The sequence below is a fragment of the Mytilus californianus genome, unplaced genomic scaffold (genome assembly GCF_021869535.1).
Source record: "Mytilus californianus isolate M0D057914Y unplaced genomic scaffold, xbMytCali1.0.p SCAF_9, whole genome shotgun sequence".
Taxonomy (NCBI): domain Eukaryota; kingdom Metazoa; phylum Mollusca; class Bivalvia; order Mytilida; family Mytilidae; genus Mytilus; species Mytilus californianus.
The window spans coordinates 60,120,964-60,147,169 of NW_026262745.1; the positions used below are offsets into that span (position 1 = coordinate 60,120,964).

The window sequence follows — 26,206 nt, forward strand, 5'->3', positions numbered from 1 at the left end:
GTTGTACTGTATTATCAATGTGTATACATGTTGCTATGCAATACACATCAATCAAAACAAGTTACCAGTTTGTAATTAAATTTTCTTTTGTAAATTGAGAGACTTATTTAAAGGATAAATGAAAGTCATACATACATGTAAAAAAATGTATGTATAAGGACTGCTAAAATTTAAATTACTATATGAAACAAATTAAACATCTTAGATAAGTAGTAAACCTCTGGGTCAAATTAATCAAGGGACAATAACACATTCTTCAGTATATTGATTTATAAAAGCTATTTATAGAACTTTGTTAATATAATTATTAAATAGAACACTGTCTCAACTAGTTGTACATGTATGTGTATTCATTGTGTATTTTGCTTTTATTATGCTTATTTAATTTCTTGTCACAAAATTGATACAGTGTACATGTGGCAATTAAATATTGAATTTAATTGAAAATTTGATGATTAAATTCTATGAATATGATTATTGATTACATATATGCATGTATATATTGTTTGTAAATTTTTAGTAGAACAAAAACCTACATAAGCCCTAGGCCTTTCTCAGAAAAAATGTATTCATGTTCAAGATCAGGAAAAAAAAACAGCATTATATTTCTTTTAAGCATTTGTTTGGTTGGAAATCATTTAAGAAAGACGTGCTAATTCAAATTCCCCATTAACCTACAGATAAGGAAACAGTTGTATAAGCGGGGACTAACTTTTTATTTTATAGATCTTTGGTGAAAAATGTAAAGGTTTTTTTTTATACATGGCTTTGGGGAACGCATTTTAGCCACAATAGTTTATTCCATGCTGCTGCAGAAACGGTTAAATGCATGTTTGCCGTTGACCTTGTGGGGAATCAAAATTTCTCGCCAAACAAAAATACTACTCCTTCTCCATGTATGTACCTGCTTTCTGGAAAAGATCCAATAGTTTGGCTCTTCGTGTATTTCTTTACCTTCCATAATGATACTACAGTTAGATTTACTACTTCTAGTTTTGGGAAGTTATCTCAGATGAACACGGTATTGACCCCACAGGAACCTACCATGGAGATTCAGATTTACAGTTAGAAAGAATTAACGTCTACTACAATGAAGCTACCGGTAAATTTTTGTCAATGAAGCTTTGACATGTAAACACATGTTAAAGTTGTCCCATAATTCATATGTGTCTTAAACCAAATATGACATACATTGTAGTCATAGAATTCAATGGCGACACACGAATAAAAGTATATGGGATATACGTCAATGAAGCAGCAACTCAACCACACAAATAAACAAAAGACAGCAACATACATGTACCGTCTTCAACAATTGACAGATGTCTATATAATATGTCAAGTGAAATCTAAAGAAATTGTGATAAAATTAAACAGTTCCTACTGCAGTTCTGTTCTATCAACTGCAAATTCTAAAAAAAATAAGAAAGATAAAAATAAAAAAAGAACTATTTTATCTGATGGTTGCACAAATGCATCAAGTGATTGATTTCAAAACGTGTATATTATACAAAATGTATGTTACTCAAGACAGAAACAGTCTTTAGCATAAAAATGAAAGGTGATATACATGTATGATATTAAAAGCCCTAGATCTTACACTTTTGTCATGTCTGTGAATAATTCTTTGTAAAAACAAAGCACTAGGCACTACATTGTAGATTGATCTTTGATTATAAGTCAAAGTCCTTGACCATTCAACTCTGAAATTAAGTTTAAACCCCTTAATTAGCAGAACAAACTGTTCATAGATATTTGGAGAAGAAACATAATTTCCCTTTCTAAATGATTGTACCTAAATTCTCCATATTTTTATACTGAAATCATGGAAATGGAAACCTTGATATAGCTTGCTTCAATTATACCTTGTAATTTAAATGTAAGCCCCCCCCCCCCCCCCCCCCATCGAAAAAAAAAATACCAGTGTTTTCATTAATCCAACATGCATTTTATACCTTCCCCAAGTTTTAATGCCTACCCAGAAAAAAAAGTTGTCATTTTTTAACAATCACTTTTTAAATGATTTAAAGTCCAGACTTTTTCCTCAGTTTAAACACGTCAAGAATTTTTGTGAAAAAAATGTTTTTTGCTTACCTACCAACCCATTTTTTTGAGGCATGAAAGTGGTAACACATTTTTATTTTTTTTTAAGTGGCTTTATATTACAAATATTATACAGATTGTTATCAGTCACATATCATCAGAACCTCTGGAAATGCCTGCTTTTTATACAACCGCAAAAAAATTGCGTTCGTATAATGCTATCACTTCCTCGTCGTCAGAAGACATTTGGTTTCCCGACAATAACTTTAGTTTAAGTGTATGGGACTCTATGAAATTTAACCAAAAGGTTCAATACCACAAAAGGAAGGTTGGAATTGATTTTGGGGGGTGATGGTCCCAACCGTTTAGGAATGCGGGCCCAAAAACAAGCTTTTTTCTAGTTTCAGGACAATAACTTGTGTATAAGTATTTTGATTAACCTGAAATTGTACAACATGGTTCAATAACACAAGTAGAAGGTTGGGATTCATTTTGGGGGTAATTGCCCAAACAGTTCAGGAATTAGGGGCCAAAACAAGCATTTTTCTAGTTTAAGACAATGACTTGTGTTTAAGTGTATGGATGTCTCTTCAATTGTACCACATTCATGACATTTTACAAAAAGAAAATTTTTTTCAAATATTATTTTTTGGAAAAGTGGGGGGGGGGGGGTCAATTTTTTATGCCCCCTGCTGTAGCAGATGGGGCATTAAGTTTTACCCTTGTCCTGTCTGTACGCCCCAAAGTTGGTTTCCATTCTCTAACTTTAGTTTGCTTCAACCAAATGTTATGAAACTTATACAGAATGCTAATTACCACATAATACAGATCAAGTTCAAATTGGGTGGCATCACTTTTACTTTTCTTTAGTTATGTCCCTTTATAACTTCATTATGATATGCAAGTGGGTGCATCATCTGTGTCCCATGGACACATATCCCATTTATTTTCCTCAAGATTTAAGAAATTATAATTTTTCCAAAAAAAAATTGGGGATCACAATTTCTTTTGCTAATTCTTTGTACATGTATATAGTCTGAAAACAAGATTTACTAAGTATTGCGCAACAGCACAGTGTATTGCACAATAGCAAGAAATCTTCAATTGAATATACATTTATTCTGTGTCAGAGCTTATAATGTGTCAAATATTTAATTACAATCCAAATTCAGACCTTTATCAAGCTTGAATATTGTGTTCATTTTTGCCCCAACTGTTCAGGGTTGGACCTCTGGGGTCGTATCCAGCTGCGCTCGTCGAAGCTCTTTATTCAGGTTGAACTTGTAGTACCCCTACTTTTTTTCAACTTCTGAATCCATATGAACTCTGGATTCAAATCGATTTGATGCCAATTTATTGCCAGTACATCAATAATCATGACTTATCAACTTATCATAACCAACATTGATTATAATGGTAAAAAATGATAACAAGAAACATATTTAGATTGTCATTTAAGGAATATGAACCAGGAACTCCATATACAGTGTTTTTCATTAGGGTCATACATGTACTTCCCTCTCTCTACAAGCATGACAAGTCAAGGTTACTACCATTTTGAAGATTGGTAAACCATTAGAACATTGAACATATGCAGTACCTTGGGGAAGAAAGCTTTTTTTCAGAGAATTTTCAGTTGGAATGATAAAGCAGTTAAAAGGTCTTTAAAATGCAGGCTAAAAAATTATGAACAAAAAGTAACTCGACATTACTCTTTTACAGGTGGAAAATATGTGCCACGTGCTGTGTTGGTCGATTTGGAGCCTGGAACCATGGACTCTGTCAGATCTGGACCATTTGGCCAAATCTTTAGACCAGACAACTTTGTTTTCGGACAGAGCGGTGCAGGAAACAACTGGGCCAAGGGACATTACACAGAGGGTGCTGAACTTGTAGACTCCGTTCTCGATGTTGTCAGGAAAGAGGCTGAAAGCTGTGATTGTCTTCAAGGTTTCCAACTTACACATTCACTTGGAGGTGGAACCGGATCAGGCATGGGAACACTCCTCATCTCCAAAATCCGTGAAGAATATCCAGACAGAATCATGCTCACATTCTCAGTTGTACCATCACCAAAAGTAAGTATTCTAACAAACAAAAGACTTTTTCCTATCTTTTCAGCCACCCATGATGATATCTATATCAAGTCTTGAATGCAATGGCTTAATATTACATTCTAATCTGTATAATGTCATGTCATGTGAAAAAACATCTGTTTAGATATTACAAAGAAGCGTTTTCAATATCACCCCACAACCAATATAATAACTGGAGCAGAGATCAGGGGTTGATACTGGTATGAAATTGAAAAAAAAAGCCATATGCAGTTGATTCTCTATATGATATACATTTGTACATTTAAATATGTGTTCATCAATATTGGTTGGTTTATATTTTCGTCAAGCAGCAGATTTTTCTTGAGACAAAAAATTGAATTATTTCTAGTTTACAAACACAAACTGACAAATGTTATCTTTTTAAGATATTCAATTATGATCATTCAAAAAATATAATCAAATGATTTGATATAAAGAAACCTATGTCTATGCAAAAACGTTTTTAATATGACCTTGAATTTTGGAACAAATGTAGATCTATATTTGAATCCGAATATGAATTCAAGATTGATAACATGTTGTTAATTTTTGGAATTTGAAAAAAGATCATACCTACATGTAGGCCTGCAGGACAAAGGCAAATAATAAAATTAAACTGACGGTTTATCATTTCAGGTATCAGACACAGTCGTTGAACCATACAATGCAACACTCTCTGTACATCAACTGGTAGAAAACACAGACGAGACATACTGTATTGACAATGAGGCTCTATACGATATCTGTTTCAGAACCCTCAAACTGACCACACCAACATATGGGGATCTTAACCACCTTGTCTCTGCAACTATGTCTGGCGTAACAACATGTCTCCGATTTCCAGGTCAGTTGAATGCCGATCTCCGTAAATTGGCTGTTAACATGGTTCCATTCCCACGTCTTCATTTCTTCATCCCAGGGTTTGCTCCATTGACATCACGTGGTAGCCAGCAGTACAGAGCTCTCACTGTTCCTGAACTGACACAACAGATGTTTGATGCCAAGAACATGATGGCAGCTTGCGATCCCCGTCACGGCAGATACCTCACAGTTGCTTGTATGTTCCGTGGTCGTATGTCAATGAAGGAGGTTGATGAACAAATGTTGAACGTACAGAACAAGAACAGCAGCTACTTCGTTGAATGGATCCCCAACAACGTCAAGACAGCCGTCTGTGACATTCCACCACGTGGTCTCAAGATGTCTGCCACATTTATTGGTAACAGCACTGCCATCCAGGAACTTTTCAAGCGAGTATCAGAACAATTCACCGCTATGTTCCGTCGTAAGGCTTTCTTGCATTGGTACACTGGTGAGGGTATGGATGAGATGGAATTCACAGAAGCAGAATCCAACATGAACGATTTGGTATCAGAATATCAACAATACCAGGACGCAACAGCAGAAGAGGAAGGAGAATTCGAAGAAGAGGAAGGCGAAGGAGAAGAAGCCTAAATAAACATTAGAAAACAAAAAATTTTAACTCTACTGAAAGTGCCATGTTTAAAAGTTAATATCGGAAAGAGACATTGAAAACGAACAAAGTTCTTCATGTAGTTTTAAATATTAATTAAAGTAATAATTGCATTATTTTTATCAAAACTCCTTTGTTTGTTGGATATATTCTATGATTTTTTATTCAATTACAGCTTTTTACTTAATCTGTAATCATGGTATAATTGAAGTAAGATTTTATTAATTGAAATTTTTTTATTATGCCCCCGCCGTAGTGGAGGGGGCATTTTGTTTTACCCTTGTCAGTTTGTACGTACTTATGTACATCCCAAAATTGGATTCTGTTCTCTAACTTTAGTTAGCCTCAACCAAATGTTATGAAACTTGTACACAATGCTTATTACCACAAAACACAGATCAAGGTTGAATATTTGTGGCGTCACTTTTACCGTTCTAGAGTTATGCCTCTTTACAAATGGAAAAATTGCTGAATTTTTCGTTTCCGTTCTCTAGTTCGCCTCTACTAAATGTTATGAAACTTATACACAATGATTATTACCACAAAACACAGATCAAGTTTGAATTTTGGTGGCGTCACTCTTACCGTTCTAGAGTTATGCCTCTTTACAAATGGAAAAATTGCTGAATTTTTGGTTTCAGTTCTCTTACTTTAGTTTGCCTCAACCAAATGTTATGAAACTTGTACACAATGCTTATTACCACAAAACACAGATCAAGTTTGAATTTTGGTGCCGCAACTTTTAACGTTCTTGAGGTACATGGACACATTCCCCATTTATTGTTACTTCTATCAATAAAGGTAAAAGATGATCATAGGCCAGGATATGAAATTTAGGGCCGAATCTAAATTTTAGCAGAAAACGTCTGATGCTTATATAAATCTATCGTATTATGGCATGTTGAACCCTTCATTGGAAAATGTTCGTCTTTTTTCCCTGAGATGGGTGATCATAAAACTAAATTGATTTTATCAAACTGTGACATAATTGTTCCATTTCAACATCCATGTACATTGCACCCAGGGAAGGCAATTTTATGTCCCCGCCGCAGCGGAGGGAGCATTGAGTTTTACCCTTGTCCGTCTGTACGCCCCCAAAGTTGGTTTCTGTTCTCTAACTTTAGATTGCCTCAACCAAATGTTATGAAACTTATACACAATGCTTATTACCACAAAATACAGATCTAGTTTGAATTTTGGTGGCGTCACTTTAACTTCTAGAGTTATGCCCCTTTACAAATGAAAAAATTGCTGAATTTTTGGTTTCCGTTCTCTTAAAGTTTGCCTCTACCAAATGTTATTAAACTTGAATTTTGGGGATGTCACTATTATTCTAGAGTTATGCCCCTTTACAAATGGAAAAATTGCTGAATTTTTTGTTTCCGTTCTCTAACTTTAGTTTATCTCAAACAAATGCATTGAAACTTATACACAATGCTTATTACCACAAAATACAGATCAAGTTTGAATTTTGGGGGTGTCACTATTATTGTTCTAGAGTTATGCCCCTTTACAAATGGAAAATCCTCAAAAGAAAATTCTCTTCAAATATTTCTTTTGGAGGGGAGGGGGGTAAACAAATTTTTTTTCCTCAAGATTTAAGAAATTGTCAATTTTCCAAAGAAAAAAATTGGGGATGTCAACTTATTTTGCTAATTCTTTGTGTATAGTCTGAAAACAGATTTACTAAGTATTGCACAACAGCAAGAAATCTTCAATTGAATATAAATTCAAATCATAGTGACATAATTTGGATTCCAGACAATAACTTTTAAGTGTATGGATCTCGATGAAATATAACCAAAAGGTTCAATACCATAAAAAGGAAGGTAGAGATTGTTTTTGGGGGTGATTGTCCCAACCGTTCAGGAATTGGGGGCCAAAACAAGCATTTTTCCAGTTTCAGGACAATGACTTGTGTATAAGTATTTTGATTGCACTGAAATTGTACCACAAGTAGAAGGTTTGGGATTCATTTTGGGGGTAATTGCCCAAACTGTTAAGGAATTGGGGACCAAAAAGGGTCTAGAACAAGGATTTTCCTAGTTTTCAGACAATAACTTGTGTTTATGTCTCTTAATTTGTACCACATTTTACAAAATGAAAATTTCTTCAAATATAATTTTTTTTGGGGGGGGGGGGGGCAATTTTTTGTTTCCGTAAGATTTAAGAAACCAAAGAAAAAAATTGGGGGTCACAATTTATTTTGCTAATTCTTTGTATAGAAAACAGATTTACGAAGTATTGCACAACAGCCAGAAATCTTCAATTGAAAATAAATTCAAATCATACAACCAATTTCAAGTTCTTTGACACATTTCTGTGTCAGAAACCTATAATGCGTCAAATATTTAATTACAATCCAAGTTCATACCTGTATCCAGCTTGAATATTGTGTCCATTTTTGCCCCAACTGTTCAAACTTCAGGGTTGGACCTCTGCGGTCGTATTCAGCTGCGCTCGGCGAAGCAGTTTATTCAGTTACGTCTTTTTATAACTTTATATAAGACAAGAGGGGGCATCATCTGTGTCCAATGCACACATTCCCCGTTTATTTTCCATATTTTACTGATATAAAAAGGACTTGGTTTTTCACATTTAACTTTAATATACAGTCTAAGGTTGAAGTGTTTCATGCAAAACCCTTTACAAATTGATGGAGTACTTGACGCCCACCAATAGTTGAAATTTCAAAGTTCCTTCTCTGGGTCCAATATATATGTTTTCATAGAAAAGCTCCCACAAAGTGTTATGCAGCAAGTGAACATCACATATCAAGACAACTTTTCTACATAAACCTACAATGTGTATAAAAGTAAAGCAGCCAACTGAAAAACTGTAATTCTTGCACAAAAATGATTCCTTAGATTTGTTGAATGAGTCGTTTTTTTTTTTTTTTTGTCTCCTGCAACTAAAGTCTGAGCTTAGGAAACATGAGGATTATAATCTGGTGGCAGCAATGGCACAAACTATTTGTTTAAAGCTTTTCATTTCAGAAGATAGTAGACATGTATACTTCAAACCTTGTATGCAGATGCCTTACATTACGAAGTTTCTGCCTGTTGTATGTTCATTGTCTCAAACCTCATTTTGGTTCAGCGACTGCTTGTTAAAAAAATTAAGTGTTTTGTCATGTGAAAAAATCGAGTAATAGGATAACTATATTTGGTGTATGGGATCCTTGCAAGGTCTTCAATGTACATGTATGTCAGATGGCATTTACCGGACTTGGACCTCATTTCATAGGTCTGTGATCAAGGTTAAGTTTTTCTGGTCAAGTTCGTATCTCTCATACCATAAGCAATTGGTCAGCTATATTTGTTGTATGGAATGATTGTAATGGATACGTGTACAACCGGCAGGCTTCATCTGACCTTGACCTCATTTTCATGCTTGATTGATTAATGTTGAATGTTGGTGGTTTGGTCTGTTTCTCCGATACCATAAGCAATAGATCAGCTGAATTTTGTTTATGGCACGCTTGTAAGTTGTACATGTAGTTGGGCGGTTTTTATCTGACATTTTCCATTGTTTCATGATTCATTGGACAATTTCAGTTCGTGTGGTTTGGTCTATTTCTCAAATACCTAAGGACAAGAGCCACTATGTTTGGTGTATGGAATGATTGTTAGGTGTACATGTCTTACGGGCAGGGTATATCCGACATTGACCATATTTTCCTGGTTCATTGGTCAATGTTAATTTTCCATTATATCTGTTTCTCAGAATCTTTAAGCAATTATTCAACCATAGTTTACTATGCAGTTTGGGTTTTGCTCATTGTTGAGGGCCTTACAGGGAAACATTTACCATGTTTACGCAACTTGTTCTCTGGTGGATAGTTGTCACCTTGGCAATTGTACCACATCATATTATTTTATAGGAGTAGTTCAAGATCTATCTACTTTTAAAACAAAAATTGGACAACAAATTTTGGAGTTGTTGCCCCTGAAATATCCATTTTAGCGACTAGTTTGCAGTTTTTAGCTATTTTGATTCTATAAAAAGCCAAAATAACTAGAAATATATAATTAGATCGATCTTCCACTGAAGTCAAGAGTTTACTACTAAGAATTATTGCGCTTCAATTATGATTTGAACTATTTTTAGCTCACCTAAAGTTACTTTATTAAGCATTAAAGTATAGGGTGTTCTAAAAATAGGTCAGAATCATAACTGAAAAGCAATAAATCTTAGTTGTCAACTGACGATTTCAGTTGTAGATCTAATTACATTGTATATATATCTGGTAATTTTTTATCTCAACTAATTGGTCAGGTAAGCTTTTTACATCACCAATGCAGGTTTCCTTCTGGCATATGACATGTACTATTTTTTCTCGCCTGCGACGAAAGTCGCGGAAAGCGAGTCATAGGCGACAGTGTCAACAATTGTTAAGTTTTCTGCTTAAAGTTAGTTTGATAGGAAATACTTGTGATAGATCAATGAAATTTTGTATGAAGTCGCATTACTATCTTTACATATCAGTTTGGTGACTATTTTGAGGCCCTGTCCTCTAGAACATAGTCAAGTGACTGAATTAATTAGCAATTTTCAATGTTAAGTTATCTGCATAAGTCACTGTGATAAGAACTACTAGTGTATAAAGTTGCATTACTATCAGTACATATCAATTTGACGATTATTTTCAGGCCCTGCCTACTAGATTATGGTCCAGCGACTGAATTAATAAATCATTTTGCTGTCCATCAGATTGTCTTTTTATGAATTTTATGCCGATAGGCGAGAAATATCTCTGAGTCAACAGTTTATTTGGTTTTGCGACTTCTCCATTAACTGTATAGTTTTTGGGAAGTTTGCTATAGCAATACTTTCCTTAGGCGTCGGCCTCAAACTTCCGGTGACAGACTATCGCAAATGTTCTGCTCCGAGATAATGTAGTACTAGTGTTTGAATACGGATTCTAGGACGATGCTTTTAAAATTTTTAGTCCTTTTGAAAAGATTACAGCTGGAATAAAAATGGAATGAGTGTTCACCGACAATTCAGGTGAATTTAACTTTATTTTGAAAATGAGTATCACAAACACTACTTTGCGGATTTTCCATTCGCTGAAGAGAAAATCAAAAGAAATCTACGCGAGACATCGTTTCATTCATGAATATTTCATGAATGAACATTTTCCCGCGCAATTTTTTACTATGTACGATATACGAATGTTTATTATTAAATATAAAGTAAAAGCCCGAGAGTATCAAAAGACTCCCGTATTCATGACTGACATTACTGCCGAATGCAACTTGTTTATATTTTGACAAAGCCGTCGGATAATTGACAAGTGATAAACGTTTGATTGAACAATTATACACAGGTGACAGAAATACTCGATAATCATATGACTTATATCACACTCCAAGGACGAGTAAAGGTAAATACCGGCTATAAAACATCGATCGGAAGGTTTTGATGCCAAAAACATTTGAAAACTTTTAAATTCCGCTATTTAAATACTAGCTATTTCACATTTCAATGTGGATTTAAGGACCTTCACTCGTCCAGCATGCTCAGTCACGTGGATCAAACTGACAGCTGAAAAACATTGACTCAACGACAGTTCGTACATATTACAGCCTCCTCAGTGTTACGATTAACAATTACATTTGTACACAAATCGTTACAAGGATAAGGCAGACAAGTCAGCTTCTACTTAGAATAACTCAGTGTCTCAAGACAAGTGCTGTAGCAATTATTTACATGATTAAATAAAATCTGTCCATGTAATAGCAAAATGACTTTCTTACTCTTAGTGCTAGTCCGAATAATTATGACGAACCAAAATCTCAAATGTTATTGCCTCAATGCTGAATTTCACATCATCAACTGTAAAATGTGTTACAGGGTTATAAGCACCTCTATGAATCTAGTAGTGCATATAAACTTTTTATTCCTGTCGTCATACTGCTATTGTTATGTCCCCACCATATTAAGTTTTACCCTTTTCTTCTGTAAGTATGTACGTCCCTTACTTGTACATACGTCCGTACATCCAAAAATTGGTTTCTGGTCTCTAACTTTTAGTTGTCCTAAACCAAATTGTATGAAACTTATACGAAATGCTTATTTCCACAAAACACAGGTCAAGTTGAATTTTGTTGGCGTCTATTTTACAATTCTAGAGTTATGGTCCTTAACAAATTGGTTTCTGTTCTCTAACTTTAGTTTTCCTAAACCAAATTGTATGAAACTTATAGGCAATACTTAATTCTACAAAACACAGATCAAGTTGAACTTTGGTGGCGTTGATTTTACAATTCTATGAGTTATGCTCCTTAACAAATGGAAAAGTTGCTTGAATATTTTTGTTTACGATCTTTAACTTTAGTTTGTCTCAACCAAATGTTAGGAAACTTATACACATTGCTCATTATCACAAAATACTGATTAAATTTGAGTTATGGTTGTGTCAGTTTTACTGTTCTAGAGTTATGCCTCTTTATAAATTCAAAAATTGTGTGATTGTTGTCGAGCCAACGACTTTTGTCGAAAAAAGCGAGACATAGCGATCCTACATTTTGTCTGCGGCGTCCACAAATATTCACTCTTTGGTTAAAGTTTTTGAAATTTTAATAACTTTCTTAAACTATACTGGATTTCTACCAAACTTGGAACAGAAGCTTGTTTATGATCATATGATACATAGTATCCAGAAGTAAATTTTGTAAAAAAAAATCCATTTTATCAGTATTCTACTTATAAATGGCCATGGACTTTGTTTTTCTGCCAGGAAACATAACCATGATAACATTCACTCTGTGGCTAAAATTTTCAAAATTTTAATAACTTTCTTAAACTATCCTGGATTTGTACCAAACTTGGACAGAAGTTTGTTTATGATCAAAAGCTAGTATCTGGAAGGACATTTAGTTTAAATTTTTGTTCTTGTTTTTCCGTATTTTACTTATTAATGGAATTAGATTTGTAAACTATCCTGGATTTTTACCAAACTTGGACAGATGCTTCTTACAATTAAAAGATAGTATAGAGAGGAATATTGTTTTTAATTTTTTTCCTCATTTTTGTTGATTAACAGCAAAAGTAGGCGATATACCAGGTTCCGCAGACCACTTACGATTTTTTCCGTGCTCTAACTTCAGTTTGCCTCAATCAAATGTTACGAAACTTATACACAATACTTTTAACCACAAAACCAATATCAAGTTTGAATTTTGGTGCCGTCATTTTACTGTTATGGTTAGGGTTATGCCCAGTTACAAATGGAAAAAAATTCTATAAAATCACAGTTCCTAGGTATGGCATGGGGATATAAAGAAATTAACAGAGCTTATTGTGTATTTAATTATTTTAGAACAACAGTTTAAGATTGCAATAGAAAATATCAAAATTTTATATGACAAACATATGAAAAAAAGTGATTTTTGATAATTGCTAAAAAGAAAATGGTTTAGTTAAAAACATCAAAGCTGTGATTAAATACATATTTGAAATAATACACATCTATAACCTATTTGAAATAATAAACATCTACAGTTGCAAACTTCCCAGAGGTGCTATCAAGCACTTTGATTTCTTTCGAACACTAAGAAAAAATAGCAAGGATTTTATAAGACTTTCATAAATGACTAGTTTAACTATATGTAATAAAAATATGAACAGAAAAGTAAGGGTTAGTGGGATTTTTTTTTCATTGGTACTACATGGATAAAACTAGAGGATTCCGAATATCTGACAAAAATTCAAAAACAAGAGTAGCGAACAACCTTAAGTTTTCGTGATCAAGTCTGTATTTTAGATGCTATAGCCAAAAGATAAACTATCTTGGGTGTATGCCGTCTGACAGGTTTCATCTAATATTGATCTCATGTCCTCAGTGGTCAATGTTAAGTTACGTGATACTGTCCGTTTCTCATGCATATTTATATATACGCAATAAGCAACTATTTGATGAATGAAATTATTTTAAAATGTACATGTTCGTCTAGCATGGTTCAGATGACCTTTCCCTCGTGTTCATTGGTGTACGTGAAGTTTTCATGGTTTGGTCCGTTTCACAGTTACTCATAAATAATAAGTCTACGATAGTTGGTGTATGGAACGATTGTAAGGTGTGGCATGGTTCATTGACCTTTCCCTCGAGTTCATTGGTCTGCGTGGAGTTTCCATGGTTTGGTCCGTTTCACAGTTACTCATAACTAATACCGCAACCATAGTTGGTGTTTGGAACGATTGTAAGGTGTAACATTTCCGTCTGGCAGGGTTCAGATGACCATTACCTCATTTTTGTGGTTCATTGGTCAACGTTAAATTATCGTGGTTTGGTACGTTTCACAGCTACCCATAAGTAATAAGTAAATTATCATGAGTATTATAATTGGTGTTTGGAATAAATGTAAGGTTTACATGTCAGTCTGAAAGATTATCTGTTACTATAAATAGGACATGAAGAAAATAGAAGTTTCTGACGTATTTTACAAAAACTAGTTAAAAGCAGTTACAGCAAAACAGACAGTTTTTAGCTCACCTGGCCCAAAAGGGCCAAGTGAGCTTTTTTCATCACTTGGCGAACGTCGTCCGTACGTCGTCGTCGTCGTCCGTTAACTTTTACAAAATCTTCTCCTCTGAAACTACCGGGCCAAATTAAACCAAACTTGGCCTATATCATCCTTATGGTATCTAGTTTAAAAAATGTATCCGATAACCAAGATGGCCGCCGTGGCTACAAATAGAACATGGGGGGTAAAACGAGTTTTTGGCTTATATCTCTGAAACTAAAGCATTTAGAGCAAATCTGACTTGTTCATCAGGTCAAAATCTATCTACCCTGAAATTTTCAGACGCATCAGACAACCTGTTGTTGGGTTCCTGCCCCTGAATTGGTCATTTTAAGGACATTTTGCAGTTTTTTGTTATTATCTTGAATATTATAATAGATAGAGATAAACTGTAAACTGCAAAATTGTTCAGGAAATTAAGATCTACAAATAAGTCAAACACGACTAAAATTGTCAATTGACCCCATAAAGAGTTATTGCCCTTTAAAGTCAATTGTTCATAATTTTTCGTAAATTTTTGTAATCTTTTACAAAAATCTTCTCCTCTGTAACTACTGGGTCAAGTTAAACCAAACTTGGCCTAAATCATCCTTAGGGTATCTAGTTTAAAAGAATTATCCGATGACCACGCCCATCAACCAAGATGACCGCCGTGGCTAAAAATAGAACATGAGGGTAAAAGCATTTAGAGCAACTCTAACAGGGTAAAAATGTTCATCAGGTTAAGATCTATCTGCCCTGAAATTTTCAGACAAATCAGACAACCGATAGTTGGGTTGCTGCCCTTGAATTGGTAATTTTAAGGAAATATTTCAGTTTTTGGTAATTATCTTGAATAATATAAATTAGATAGAGATAAACTGTGAACAGCAATAATGTTCAACAAAGTAAGATCTACAAATAAGTCAACATTACCAAAATGGTCAATTGACCCCTTAAGGAGTTATTGCATTTTATGGTCAACTTTTAATAATTTTTTGTTAATTTTTGTAATGTTTTACATAAATCTTCTCCTCTGAAACTACTGAGTCAAATTTAACCAAACTTGACCACAATCATCATTAGGGTATCTAGTTTAAAAAATGTGTCTGATGACCCCGCTTACCAAGCAACATGGACGACATGGCTTAAAATAATACATGGGGGTAAAATGCAAGTTTTGTCTATTATTTGTTGAACCGTTATAAATAGAGAAAATCTGTAAGAAGCAAAAATGTTCAGAATAATGAGCTCTACCAATTGCCCGTATACGTCAAAACTGTTAGACAAGTTCTTATAGGAGTTATTGCCCGTAAATGACAAATTTTACCATTTTTTTTTTTCATTTTTGCCTATTGTCATGAAAACTATGATATTCATAGAGAAACATTTTTTTTCCGTTATGCCTTATATGATTTAAATTATAATAGATGAATGAACACTTTAAATCACAAAAATGATCAGCAAGACAAGATCTATTAAAAAGTCAAATTTTGCCGATATAGTGAGTAAAATGTAACTCTTCATAGGAGTGTTTGTCCTCAAATGAGGATCCCCCTCCCCCCATTTTTTGTTTTTAACAAAAACTAAAGAAGATAGAGAGAAATTAAACAGACTAAAAGTTCAGTAATACAAGATCAACAAAATAGAGATTTTTGTCATGGTCTATTCACGTCTACAATGTTGGAGAGTGTCCTTTGTTTGATATGCACATAGACCAAGGTGAGCGACACAGGCTCTTTAGAACCGCTAGTTTTGTTTGTTTGTAATTGTCCCTGAAATATTTTTTCTTTATCAAATTTGGCATCTTTTTGGGTATTATCTTGAAAACTATAGAAGAAAGACAAAAAGTTCTATTATGATCTCGACAAGATCTATTAATAAGTAAATATAGCCGAAATCTTCAGGGGTACTCCTTATAGTTCTTGCCCTTCAATGTCGATTTTCGACAGTTTTTTTTCGGGGGGGGGGGCTTTTTTCTTTAGCGAAAACCATTGTCGATAGAGAGATATTGCAAACAACTGAAACAAATCAACCAGACAACACTTACTAATAAGCTTATTGGCCGAAATCATAAGTTGACTCCTTATAGGAGTTATTGCCCTTAAATTATGACTTTAACCCACATTTGCATTTTTGGCTATAATCTTGAAAATTTTAACAGGGAGAGGAACACCGGAAGCAGCGAAAATGATGAGCTGAGGAAAATTCACTATTTTACCCATGAGTGTGATGTGGGCAAAAACTGTAGAAGAAACAAAGAAAATTGTAAACAACAAAAAAAATCTACATGATCAACAATCGACTAATGAAAGGACTGATTTTCATTGAATGACATTTTTTTGTTGTTTTTGTTTTTTGGCAATTATCTTGAAAACCATAATTAATAGAAGGAAACTGCAATCAGCATGATTGAACGGCTTTTGCACACCAGTTATCCCGAGCCGAAATCCGCGTAGGAATTCGAATCCCGCGAAGGAATTAATTAAAAGTTTTTAACAGTGGGAAGTAAAATTTGGATCCGATCATACCCACGGAGCATAATTCCTCCCTGGTAATCGGATCAAGATTTTACCTACCCACCGTTACAAACTTTTCATTAGTTGCTCCTCGGGATTCGGATCCCTCCGCGGTTTCGGGTCGGGATTCCCGTTGTGTCTTGACTATATAGTAAATTTACAATAAAGCACAATATTAAATTAAGGAGACTGTGGTATGATTGCCAAATCGGTAATGAGACAACTACAATTTATCTACCAGAGTTAAAATGATGTGGATGTAATCAACTACAGGTAACCGTAAGACCTTCAACAATGAACAAAACACATACCGCATTGCAATCTATCAAGGACCTCAGACATGTGAAACAATTCAAGCGAGAAAAGTAAGCGCCGATGGCCTTACATAAATATTTTCTCTACAAAAAGATTTTGCTCGAATGACTAAGAACACGATATATCATCAAGCAAAATAAAATGATATCAAGAACTTTTATTAAAAACATCTGTAACACGATTCATAGTGTGTAATTTTAAGAAATAAAAGGGGGTATACACCAATCACCTACGCATGTGTTCTCATCAATTACCACCCTTTTTGCAAAAGAGATGATGCAGAACAGATATTCTATACTGTGAAAGTATTTTTATTCGTGGGTATCAATTTTCGTGGTTTCAACAAAAGTTACATGTTCGTGGGTTCTTAAATTCGTGGATTTTAGTTTTCTGAAAAAAAATCGAGTGACGAATTTGAAGACTTCAGAATCGAATATTCGTGATATAAACATATGTTGTTTTATAATGATTTGTGGGGCATTGTTAAATAAGGTGTTCATTTTCACTAACTTGTTCGTCCTTCATAGATAACAAATTCATAATATTTTGAATTGTAGAATCAATTATTATGACATAAAAAGGCAAGCCCAAAATGAAATCAGTATTTTTTTTCGTATGAGAATTATAAAAAAAGGAACATTTCATTATCGCATATCATCACCGGACATCTGACTTTCATCGATAAAAAAATATTTCTCATGAGAATTAAAATGTTTGAACCGTCGTACATTTTAGATTTTTTAAAGATTAAATGGGTAAAATCCGGTCTGAAGTTGTACAAAAAGTAGTATGAAATTTAAATTAACATGCGTTTCGAAGCGCATCATTAAAATCATCTGTAACAAGTGACGCGGCACCGATTATATAAATTCGTTGACATTATATAATCCTATAGCAACGGCGGAGAAAGTTGAACAAGAAACCCAGTAGTACCAAGTTCCTGAGAAAAAGATAAAAATGAGGGAAATTGTACATCTCCAAGCTGGTCAGTGCGGAAACCAAATAGGAGCTAAGGTCATGCAGTTGATGCGTTTTTACATTTTATTTACATATCAAATAGTTGAATATTTTTTTTTGGTAATTTATTGACCATTTCAATTGGATTCAATTGATTTTCGAAAGAAAAACCCTGTCAACTAAGAAATAATTTCGAATGAGTTGACAGCTTTCCAGCTTTAAATTCCTGTCTTCAATCCATGAATCTACAATTTAAGAATCACACATTCAAAAAAGTTACCATGTTAACATTGAGCATAAATACAACATCGTTTATGATCGTATATGCACTGTCTGATTAATGCACATATATAGAACTGCACTTTTAGAAACTCGTTTAGACTGTAAAAATTAAAAGAGTTTCTATATGTTACGTAATTTATTGGAAAATAGTCAGACGGCTATACGCTGACAATCAATATATCATTATGGACAAGCAAAAAAAAAAAAAAAAGAGCCAGAAGAAGACCGATAAAAGACAAACAACAGCCCACAAAATACCAGTACTAAACAGAAAATTAAAAAAAACTGAGATACAAAAACCCAACAATAACAAATAAATGGGAAAAAAGTAAGTGGTCGTGGTTCAACGCGGGTGATCCGAACTTATAAGTTGTTCACATTCGCTCACCCTATACCGTAACCAAATTACGATGCATATGACTCGATACTATATTTCCTCGTTCCTTACGCCAATAGAGAAAGGTTCATTGGACTGAATACTAACAGAACAAATGTATGAAAGTACCCAATACACTGTCCAAATTCACCGACTTTAAGCTACCGAGCAGGCGAGCACTCATTTAAGAATTGCACTCCCTCCCTCTCTCTACAGATACGTTCAATGTACAATGTACGATTACTAGGGGTGGATCCAAGTAGTCCTAAGGTGGCACAGACAACCCAATTGTATGGCCTCATTTTCTAATCAACCTCCCATTTTAGAATTTTATTTTTAAAGGGCATCGTTTGAAAATTCTGGATACGCAACTAGCATTTCTCTTTAATAAATATGAAAGCCATATATGAAAACTTTTGTTTGCATAGTTCGCATTATCAGAAAACCATTGATCGAACTTCTGCGAGAAATTTTTGTGTCTGCTTATATTCCAAGACTTCATGTGGAACATTTTAGTGAAAACGAATCAATTGAAGGCGACTTCAAAAAGGGTGTGAAAAAACCCAGTGTTTTTTGGGAGAAAAAGGGGGGGGGGGGTCGTTTGCTTTCTGTCTCGTTGACATATACACAACACATTCTGTTGTTCGTATTTTGTCTGCATTATTAGAGAACATATTCACCATGGCAAACGCCTAAAATCTCAACTTTACTGTACATATTTTGATATGAAAATAAGGGCATGTGGCATGATTGGAAATGAGATGTTTCCAGCAGAGACATTACATAGAAGCTAGTAACTATGGGTCACCGTATGGCCTTCAACAATGAGCAAACCATTGCTGCCAGGGGCGGATCCAGGATTTTAGGTAGGGGGGGGGGGGGGGGGGCGCAAACTTAAATTTTATTTTTTTTTAGGTAAAATTATCGAAATATTCTTTATTAAGCAGAGAACAACCCATGCTTTGCAAATTTTAGGGGGGCGCTCGCCCGCCACGCCCCCGCCTGAATCCGCCCCTGACTGCATACCACGCTATAAAAGACACCGACATAACAAATATAAAATTAAACAAGAAAACTAACGTCATGATTTATGTTAAAAAACGATAAAAAGAAAAACAAATACGAGATTAAGCAACCAACGACAACCACTGTATTAAAGAATTCTGACTTGGGAAATGAACATACAGAAAATGGCGGGGGTTATCTAAAACTTGTTTGCGGGCGCCCAAGTCTATACAATTTTATGATTTCGATCTTTATTTATACATATCAATGTGTTATTTTATAATAATTTAAATGAACCAAAATGCATCACTTTGTTGTGTTGTGACAACCTTCAAATACAGTTAACAGTTAATGAATTGTACAAAATTTTACAAAGTCTCAAAAAGTAAAATTTAAATGTAATTCTTGCTTGAATGAATTTGATAAATAATAAACGATATACGTATGCAATAGTATTAGTATTGTGCATCCATGTTGCTAAGGAGTTATATACATCAATAAATCGAGAATATTTCACTGCAATATATTCTTTTGTTAATACTTAAATAATATACATTGCATTTCTTATATGCTTTTGTTAATACGTATACTTTGGATTTTTTTCAAGAATTCATGAATAAAAGGAAGATGTGTATGTCGTGTACGTCGTTTAGTCAACAAACAACTCAATGACAAAATGACCTAGACTTGTATATAAAAGTTATGACTTAATTTAACATAAACAATCAAAGAATCGTATATTTAAACCGAAAACCGAAATATCTTTAACGCATAAGAATGTCGTAAAATTCACTTAATTGAACTGCACCTTTAGCGATATAAACAAGTATCTTTACATGTAACACGGATAGATACTGAAAACAAATTGTACACCCAAGATAGAATATCACTTCCCCTTCTACCTACCTCCATCGAAAAATTGTCTGTGTATGAAAGTATGAAACAGATAAAACGAGTTATTTGTACTCGACATGCTTACTTTTTTCACTATCAATTGTACGATATTTCAATGTTACAGTCAATTTTAATTTCAGTTTTGGGAAGTTATCTCAGACGAGCACGGTATCGAACCTACAGGAACCTACATGGAGATTCAGATTTACAATTAGAAAGAATCAACGTATACTACAATGAAGCTACAGGTAACGAACCGTTATAGTTTTTTTTCAAATTACCTTCAATTTACTTTCAATTAGACTTTTATGGAAGCGTCATGTTTTGATGTGCTTTTATCTGTTGAGAATTTTTGAACCGTACCCTGCAATTTCGCAATGCCCCGGTTAACCATCGATGTGTTGTGCACTCGCGCAGTCAAAATTAAAGACCTTTTGTGAGCACACTCACATTTCACGACCCCACATTGTCACTGGACAAACAAAATATCACCAGATTCCTAAGTTCAAAGACTCATTACTCTACAAAAGTCAACTGATAAAAATTTTCTTGTGGATATGCACATTTACATATTATGTCCTCATTAACTACAAAGTTTCATGAAATTATCTTGTGTGGTTTCAGAGGAGTTACGATTACAAACTGTTGCAGTAGTATATTTAGGCCAAATTTCTAAGTTCAAAGGGGCATATTAAAGAGGCATAACTCCTACAAAAAATTGAATCGTAATTTCCTGTCGATATGCAAATCTACATAGTATGTCCTTATTATCTACAAAGTTTCATGAAATTCTGTTGTGTGGTTTCAGAAGAGTTGCGATGACAAAGTATATTTTGGCCAAAATTCTAAGTTAAAGGGGCATAACTCCTAGAAAAAAAAATTGAATCGTTATTTCCTGTCGATATGCACATCTGCATAATATGTCCTTATTATCTACAAAGTTTCATGAAATTCTGTTGTGTGGTTTCAGAGAAGTTGCGATGACATAGTATATTTTGGACAAAATTCTAAGTTAAAGGGGCATAACGCCTAGAAAAAAATTTGAATCGTAATTTGCTACGATATGCACATCTGCATAGTATGTCCTTATTATATACACAATTTCATGAAATTCTGTTGTGCGGTTTCAGAATATTAGCGATAACAAGAACAGGACTGACGGACGGATGGACGGGTCAAAAACATTATACCCTCCGCAACTTTGTTACGTGGCGTATAATAATCAACAGATCTGCACAATACACCCTGTTATTGCTTTATGAAGACATGAAGTACAGTTTTTCCTATAGTTGCAAACAAATCTAATAGAATTAAGTTCCATCATTGTTATTTTCAAGTGTCATATCTGGTAATCTGAAATAATTATAGATTATCGTTGGTCATCTCAACGAGATTGATTTTCTCGCTTGAGCCGGTACGGCTGTGCTGAGAAAGGAAATTATCAGTCAGTAAGATCAAAGGAAAATTTCGTAAAATAGCGATAACCCTGATTATCCATATTACATCAAAATTGACGAAACTAGGCTGGAATATACCATTGTCCCACCTCCCCATCCCTCACTTCAATATTAATCGTACTTTTGAAAATTTCTGGATCTGTGAACGTCACATTGTACTTAAGGTGGTACATAACACTACAGGGAGACAACTCTGTAAAAATCAGCTGAACGTTTTAATTACGGTCTATTGTTAAGGAAATATTAAGCTTCTCAATGATCAAAATTAGTGCTATATATCCATCGAAATGTTTCCAATAAAGTGTGTGGTTCAAGTTTTTTGAAATTATTATATTTTTTCAAAGGGTCAAAGTTAATATTTTTTTTCAAAATTTTATGAAAATTAAACGAGCCAAATTAATTTTAGTCAAGGTGATTGCTACCACCTTAAAATAATAATCAAATGCAAACCAATAATGCGAAGGGTAATAAGACATATCAACTATGAACTAAAGGGTCAGAGGTACAAACTAAACTAATAGGGATTTAAATGCAAACAAATACAGTATACTAGTATACAAGAACTAACATCAAGTAACTTTTTAAACAGGTGGAAAGTATGTGCCACGTGCTGTCTTGGTTGATTTGGAGCCCGGTACCATGGATTCTGTCCGATCTTGACCATTTGGTCAAATTTATAGACCAGACAACTTTGTTTTCGGACAGAGTGGTGCAGGAAACAACTGGGCCAAGGGACATTACACAGAAGGTGCTGAACTTGTAGAATCTGTTCTTGATGTAGTCAGGAAGGAGGCTGAAAGCTGTGATTGTCTTCAGGGTTTTCAGCTGACACATTCACTTGGCGGTGGAACCGGAGCAGGATTGGGAACACTGCTCATCTCCAAAATCAGGGAGGAATACCCAGACAGAATCATGCTCACATTTTCAGTTGTACCATCACCAAAAGTAAGTTTTCATATATTAAAAAATACAAATTCGTTTTTCCTTAAAATTTAAAACCGATATATAATTAAACCGTTTGAAAATTTGAAATAAAATTATGTATAAAAATTGTAGCAGTTTTAAGAAAAATATATTCTTCAGGTCAATTAATTATACATATAGTGCGTATATGTTTGTTTTGTTTAATTTGTTTCATATTTTTGTTTGCTGCGATATTCACATTATCGAAATTGCATTTTGCTCTCACAATGAATAATAATAAATTGTCTGAACTGGGTAATTGCATGTCAATCACACTATCACTGAGTTCTTGTATATGTTATCAATTAACATGAAATCATAGATCTTACTATTCATGCTATCAAAAAGCCTATTAAAATTCGCTTAATTTGACCGTTATTAGTATATTTTTTTCAAGCACTGTTAGAACATGATATATTTAAAAAAAGATGCTTTAATCTTATGTTCACAAGTTAGTACCAAAATGACTGTGACTAAGATTTATATTGTTTACTCCATTATTTTTCAGGTTTCAGACACAGTCGTTGAACCATACAATTGCACACTCTCAGTCCATCAGCTGGTAGAAAACACAGATGAATCATACTGTATCGACAATGAGGCTCTATACGATATCTGTTTCAGAACCCTCAAACTTACAACACCAACATACGGGGATCTTAACCATCTTGTGTCCGCAACAATGTCAGGTGTCACAACTTGTCTCCGATTTCCAGGTCAGTTGAATGCCGATCTCCGTAAATTGGCCGTCAACATGGTACCATTCCCACGTCTTCATTTCTTCATCCCAGGGTTTGCTCCCCTGACATCACGTGGTAGTCAGCAGTACAGAGCTCTCACTGTTCCAGAACTTACTCAGCAGATGTTCGATGCTAAGAACATGATGGCAGCTTGCGATCCTCGTCACGGCAGATACCTCACAGTTGCTTGTATGTTCCGTGGCCGTATGTCCATGAAGGAGGTTGATGAACAAATGTTGAACGTACAGAACAAGAATAGCAGCTACTTCGTTGAATGGATCCCCAACAACGTCAAGACAGCCGTCTGTGACATTCCACCACGTGGTCTCAAGATGTCCGCCACATTTGTTGGAAACAGCACTGCCATCCAGGAATTGTTCATTAGAGTATCAGAGCAATTCACAGCTATGTTCCGTCGTAAGGCTTTCTTGCATTGGTACACTGGCGAGGGTATGGACGAAATGGAGTTTACAGAAGCCGAATCTAACATGAACGATTTGGTCTCTGAATATCAACAGTACCAGGATGCAACAGCAGAAGAAGAAGGTGAATTCGAAGAGGAGGAAGGAGAAGAGGAAGCTTAAACATTTCCTCCATCTCAATGAACTTTAAATTGTTACTTTCAATCTCTTTATCTTGACAAATCTTGAAATCCTGATTGAATTAAGTTTTTTTTTCTTTTTTTCGCTTTTTCTGGAAAAAAAATCTTTTAATAATCGAGACTCTGGATTATGTGTTCTCCTGGAAAATACAGAGTGTTTGTTGGTCATTTTTAAAATGCTCATGGAAAATACAGAGTGTTTGTTGGTCATTTTTAAAATGCTCATGGAAAATTTTGTCCTGCATTTTTTTTTAGTTGTAAACTAATCTCTGTCCTGCCTTTTTATTTTTCACTCTATAAAGTCCTGCATTTTTTTTTTATTAGTTTTATCCTGACTTTTTTGACATAAATTGTCATCCTGCCTTTTTTTTTACTCAAAACTCCTGTCCTGCCTTTTTTTTGCAAATTTCATCCTAGCCCCCACCCCCCACCCATAAAAATCAAATGGTAGCTCCCTAATATGCATATGACTTGATCAGTTCTGGTGATATCTGCATGTTTTTCTGTTCATCAATGATCTGTATCTATGGAACGCCATAGCTGTCTTATGTGTCTTTTTTATTGCTTTTCTATTATACGAAGGTGCTTTTCTATTATACGATGGTGGTTTTCTATTATACGAAGGTGCTTTTCTATTATACGAAGGTGCTTTTCTATTATACGATGGTGGTTTTCTATTATACGAAGGTGCTTTTCTATTATACGAAGGTAGTTTTCTATTATACGAAGGTGCTTTTCTATTATACGATGGTGGTTTTCTATTATACGAAGGTGGTTTTCTATTATACGAAGGTGCTTTTCTTTTATACGATGGTGGTTTTCTATTATACGAAGGTGGTTTTCTATTATACGAAGATGCTTTTCTATTATACGATGGTGCTTTTCTATTATACGATGGTGCTTTTTTATTATAATAAGGTGCTTTTTTATTATGTGATGGTGGTTTCCGTGATTAACCGGAAGCGTGGCGTGTATTTGAATGTCATAGCTGTCTTATGTGTCTTTTTTATTGCTTTTCTATTATACGAAGGTGCTTTTCTATTATACGATGGTGGTTTTCTATTATACGAATGTGCTTTTCTATTATACGAAGGTGCTTTTCTATTATACGATGGTGGTTTTCTATTATACGAAGGTGCTTTTCTATTATACGAAGGTAGTTTTCTATTATACGAAGGTGCTTTTCTATTATACGATGGTGGTTTTCTATTATACGAAGGTGGTTTTCTATTATACGAAGGTGCTTTTCTTTTATACGATGGTGGTTTTCTATTATACGAAGGTGGTTTTCTATTATACGATGGTGCTTTTCTATTATACGATGGTGCTTTTTTATTATAATAAGGTGCTTTTTTATTATGTGATGGTGGTTTCCGTGATTAACCGGAAGCGTGGCGTGTATTTGAATGTCACCGAACCAACATGGCGGCCATGGCTGTGAATACTAAAATGTTAAACGTTTTACAGAAATTAAACTTGCAGCAAGCATTTCTAAACTTTGAGAGAGAGAAAATCACTCCAGACATTGTATGTAGGCTTTCGACACATGAAATTGAAATATTAGGTGTATCTAGTAGGGCAGATATGATGAAGTTAAGAACTGAATGTGTAAAATATGGAACGTCTGCCCCTAATAAAATAAACTCTGAATGCGGCCCTCCGAAATTTGATATTCCAAAGTCTGTTCTTGAAAATGGATTTAAAATATCCGACATTTCTAAATTGTTGTCCGTGTCTGAAAGCACCATTTACCGAAGAATGTCACAGTTTGGATTAAGCAAAATGAATTTTACACAAATTGATGACAGTGATTTAGACTTGACACTTGGACAAATAATGAAAGAGTTTCCATTGTGTGGCGAAACACTATTGCAACAGATGCTTCTATTAAAAGGCATAAGAGTACAGAGATGGAGACTAGGGAGTGTATGCATCGATTAGATACCGCCGGTGTACAGGCGAGACGTACTGGTA

The 26,206-nt window shown here is 34.4% G+C and overlaps 1 protein-coding gene and 1 long non-coding RNA gene across 3 annotated transcripts in view; both read left to right on the forward strand.

Annotated features, from left to right (window-relative positions):
• The window catches only part of LOC127714898 (tubulin beta-4B chain), a 50,507-nt gene extending 26,263 nt beyond the window's left edge, over positions 1–24,244 (forward strand). The window contains exons 2-4 of one of the 2 annotated variants that reach the window (XM_052220925.1): positions 994–1,102; positions 3,766–4,121; positions 4,776–5,741. In XM_052220925.1, coding sequence (XP_052076885.1) covers positions 994–1,102; positions 3,766–4,121; positions 4,776–5,594 — 1,284 coding nt within the window. In that variant the 3' untranslated portion in view covers positions 5,595–5,741. Of the gene's footprint in view, positions 1–993; positions 1,103–3,765; positions 4,122–4,775; positions 5,742–23,807 lie in introns of those variants that run through there. The other variant, XM_052220927.1, reaches the window with a different exon arrangement.
• On the forward strand, positions 17,859–22,670 carry LOC127714902 (uncharacterized). Its single transcript, XR_007987989.1, has 3 exons — positions 17,859–17,971; positions 20,612–20,719; positions 22,518–22,670. It is a non-coding gene; the product is annotated as an uncharacterized LOC127714902 (long non-coding RNA).
• Positions 24,245–26,206: the final 1,962 nt, after the last annotated feature.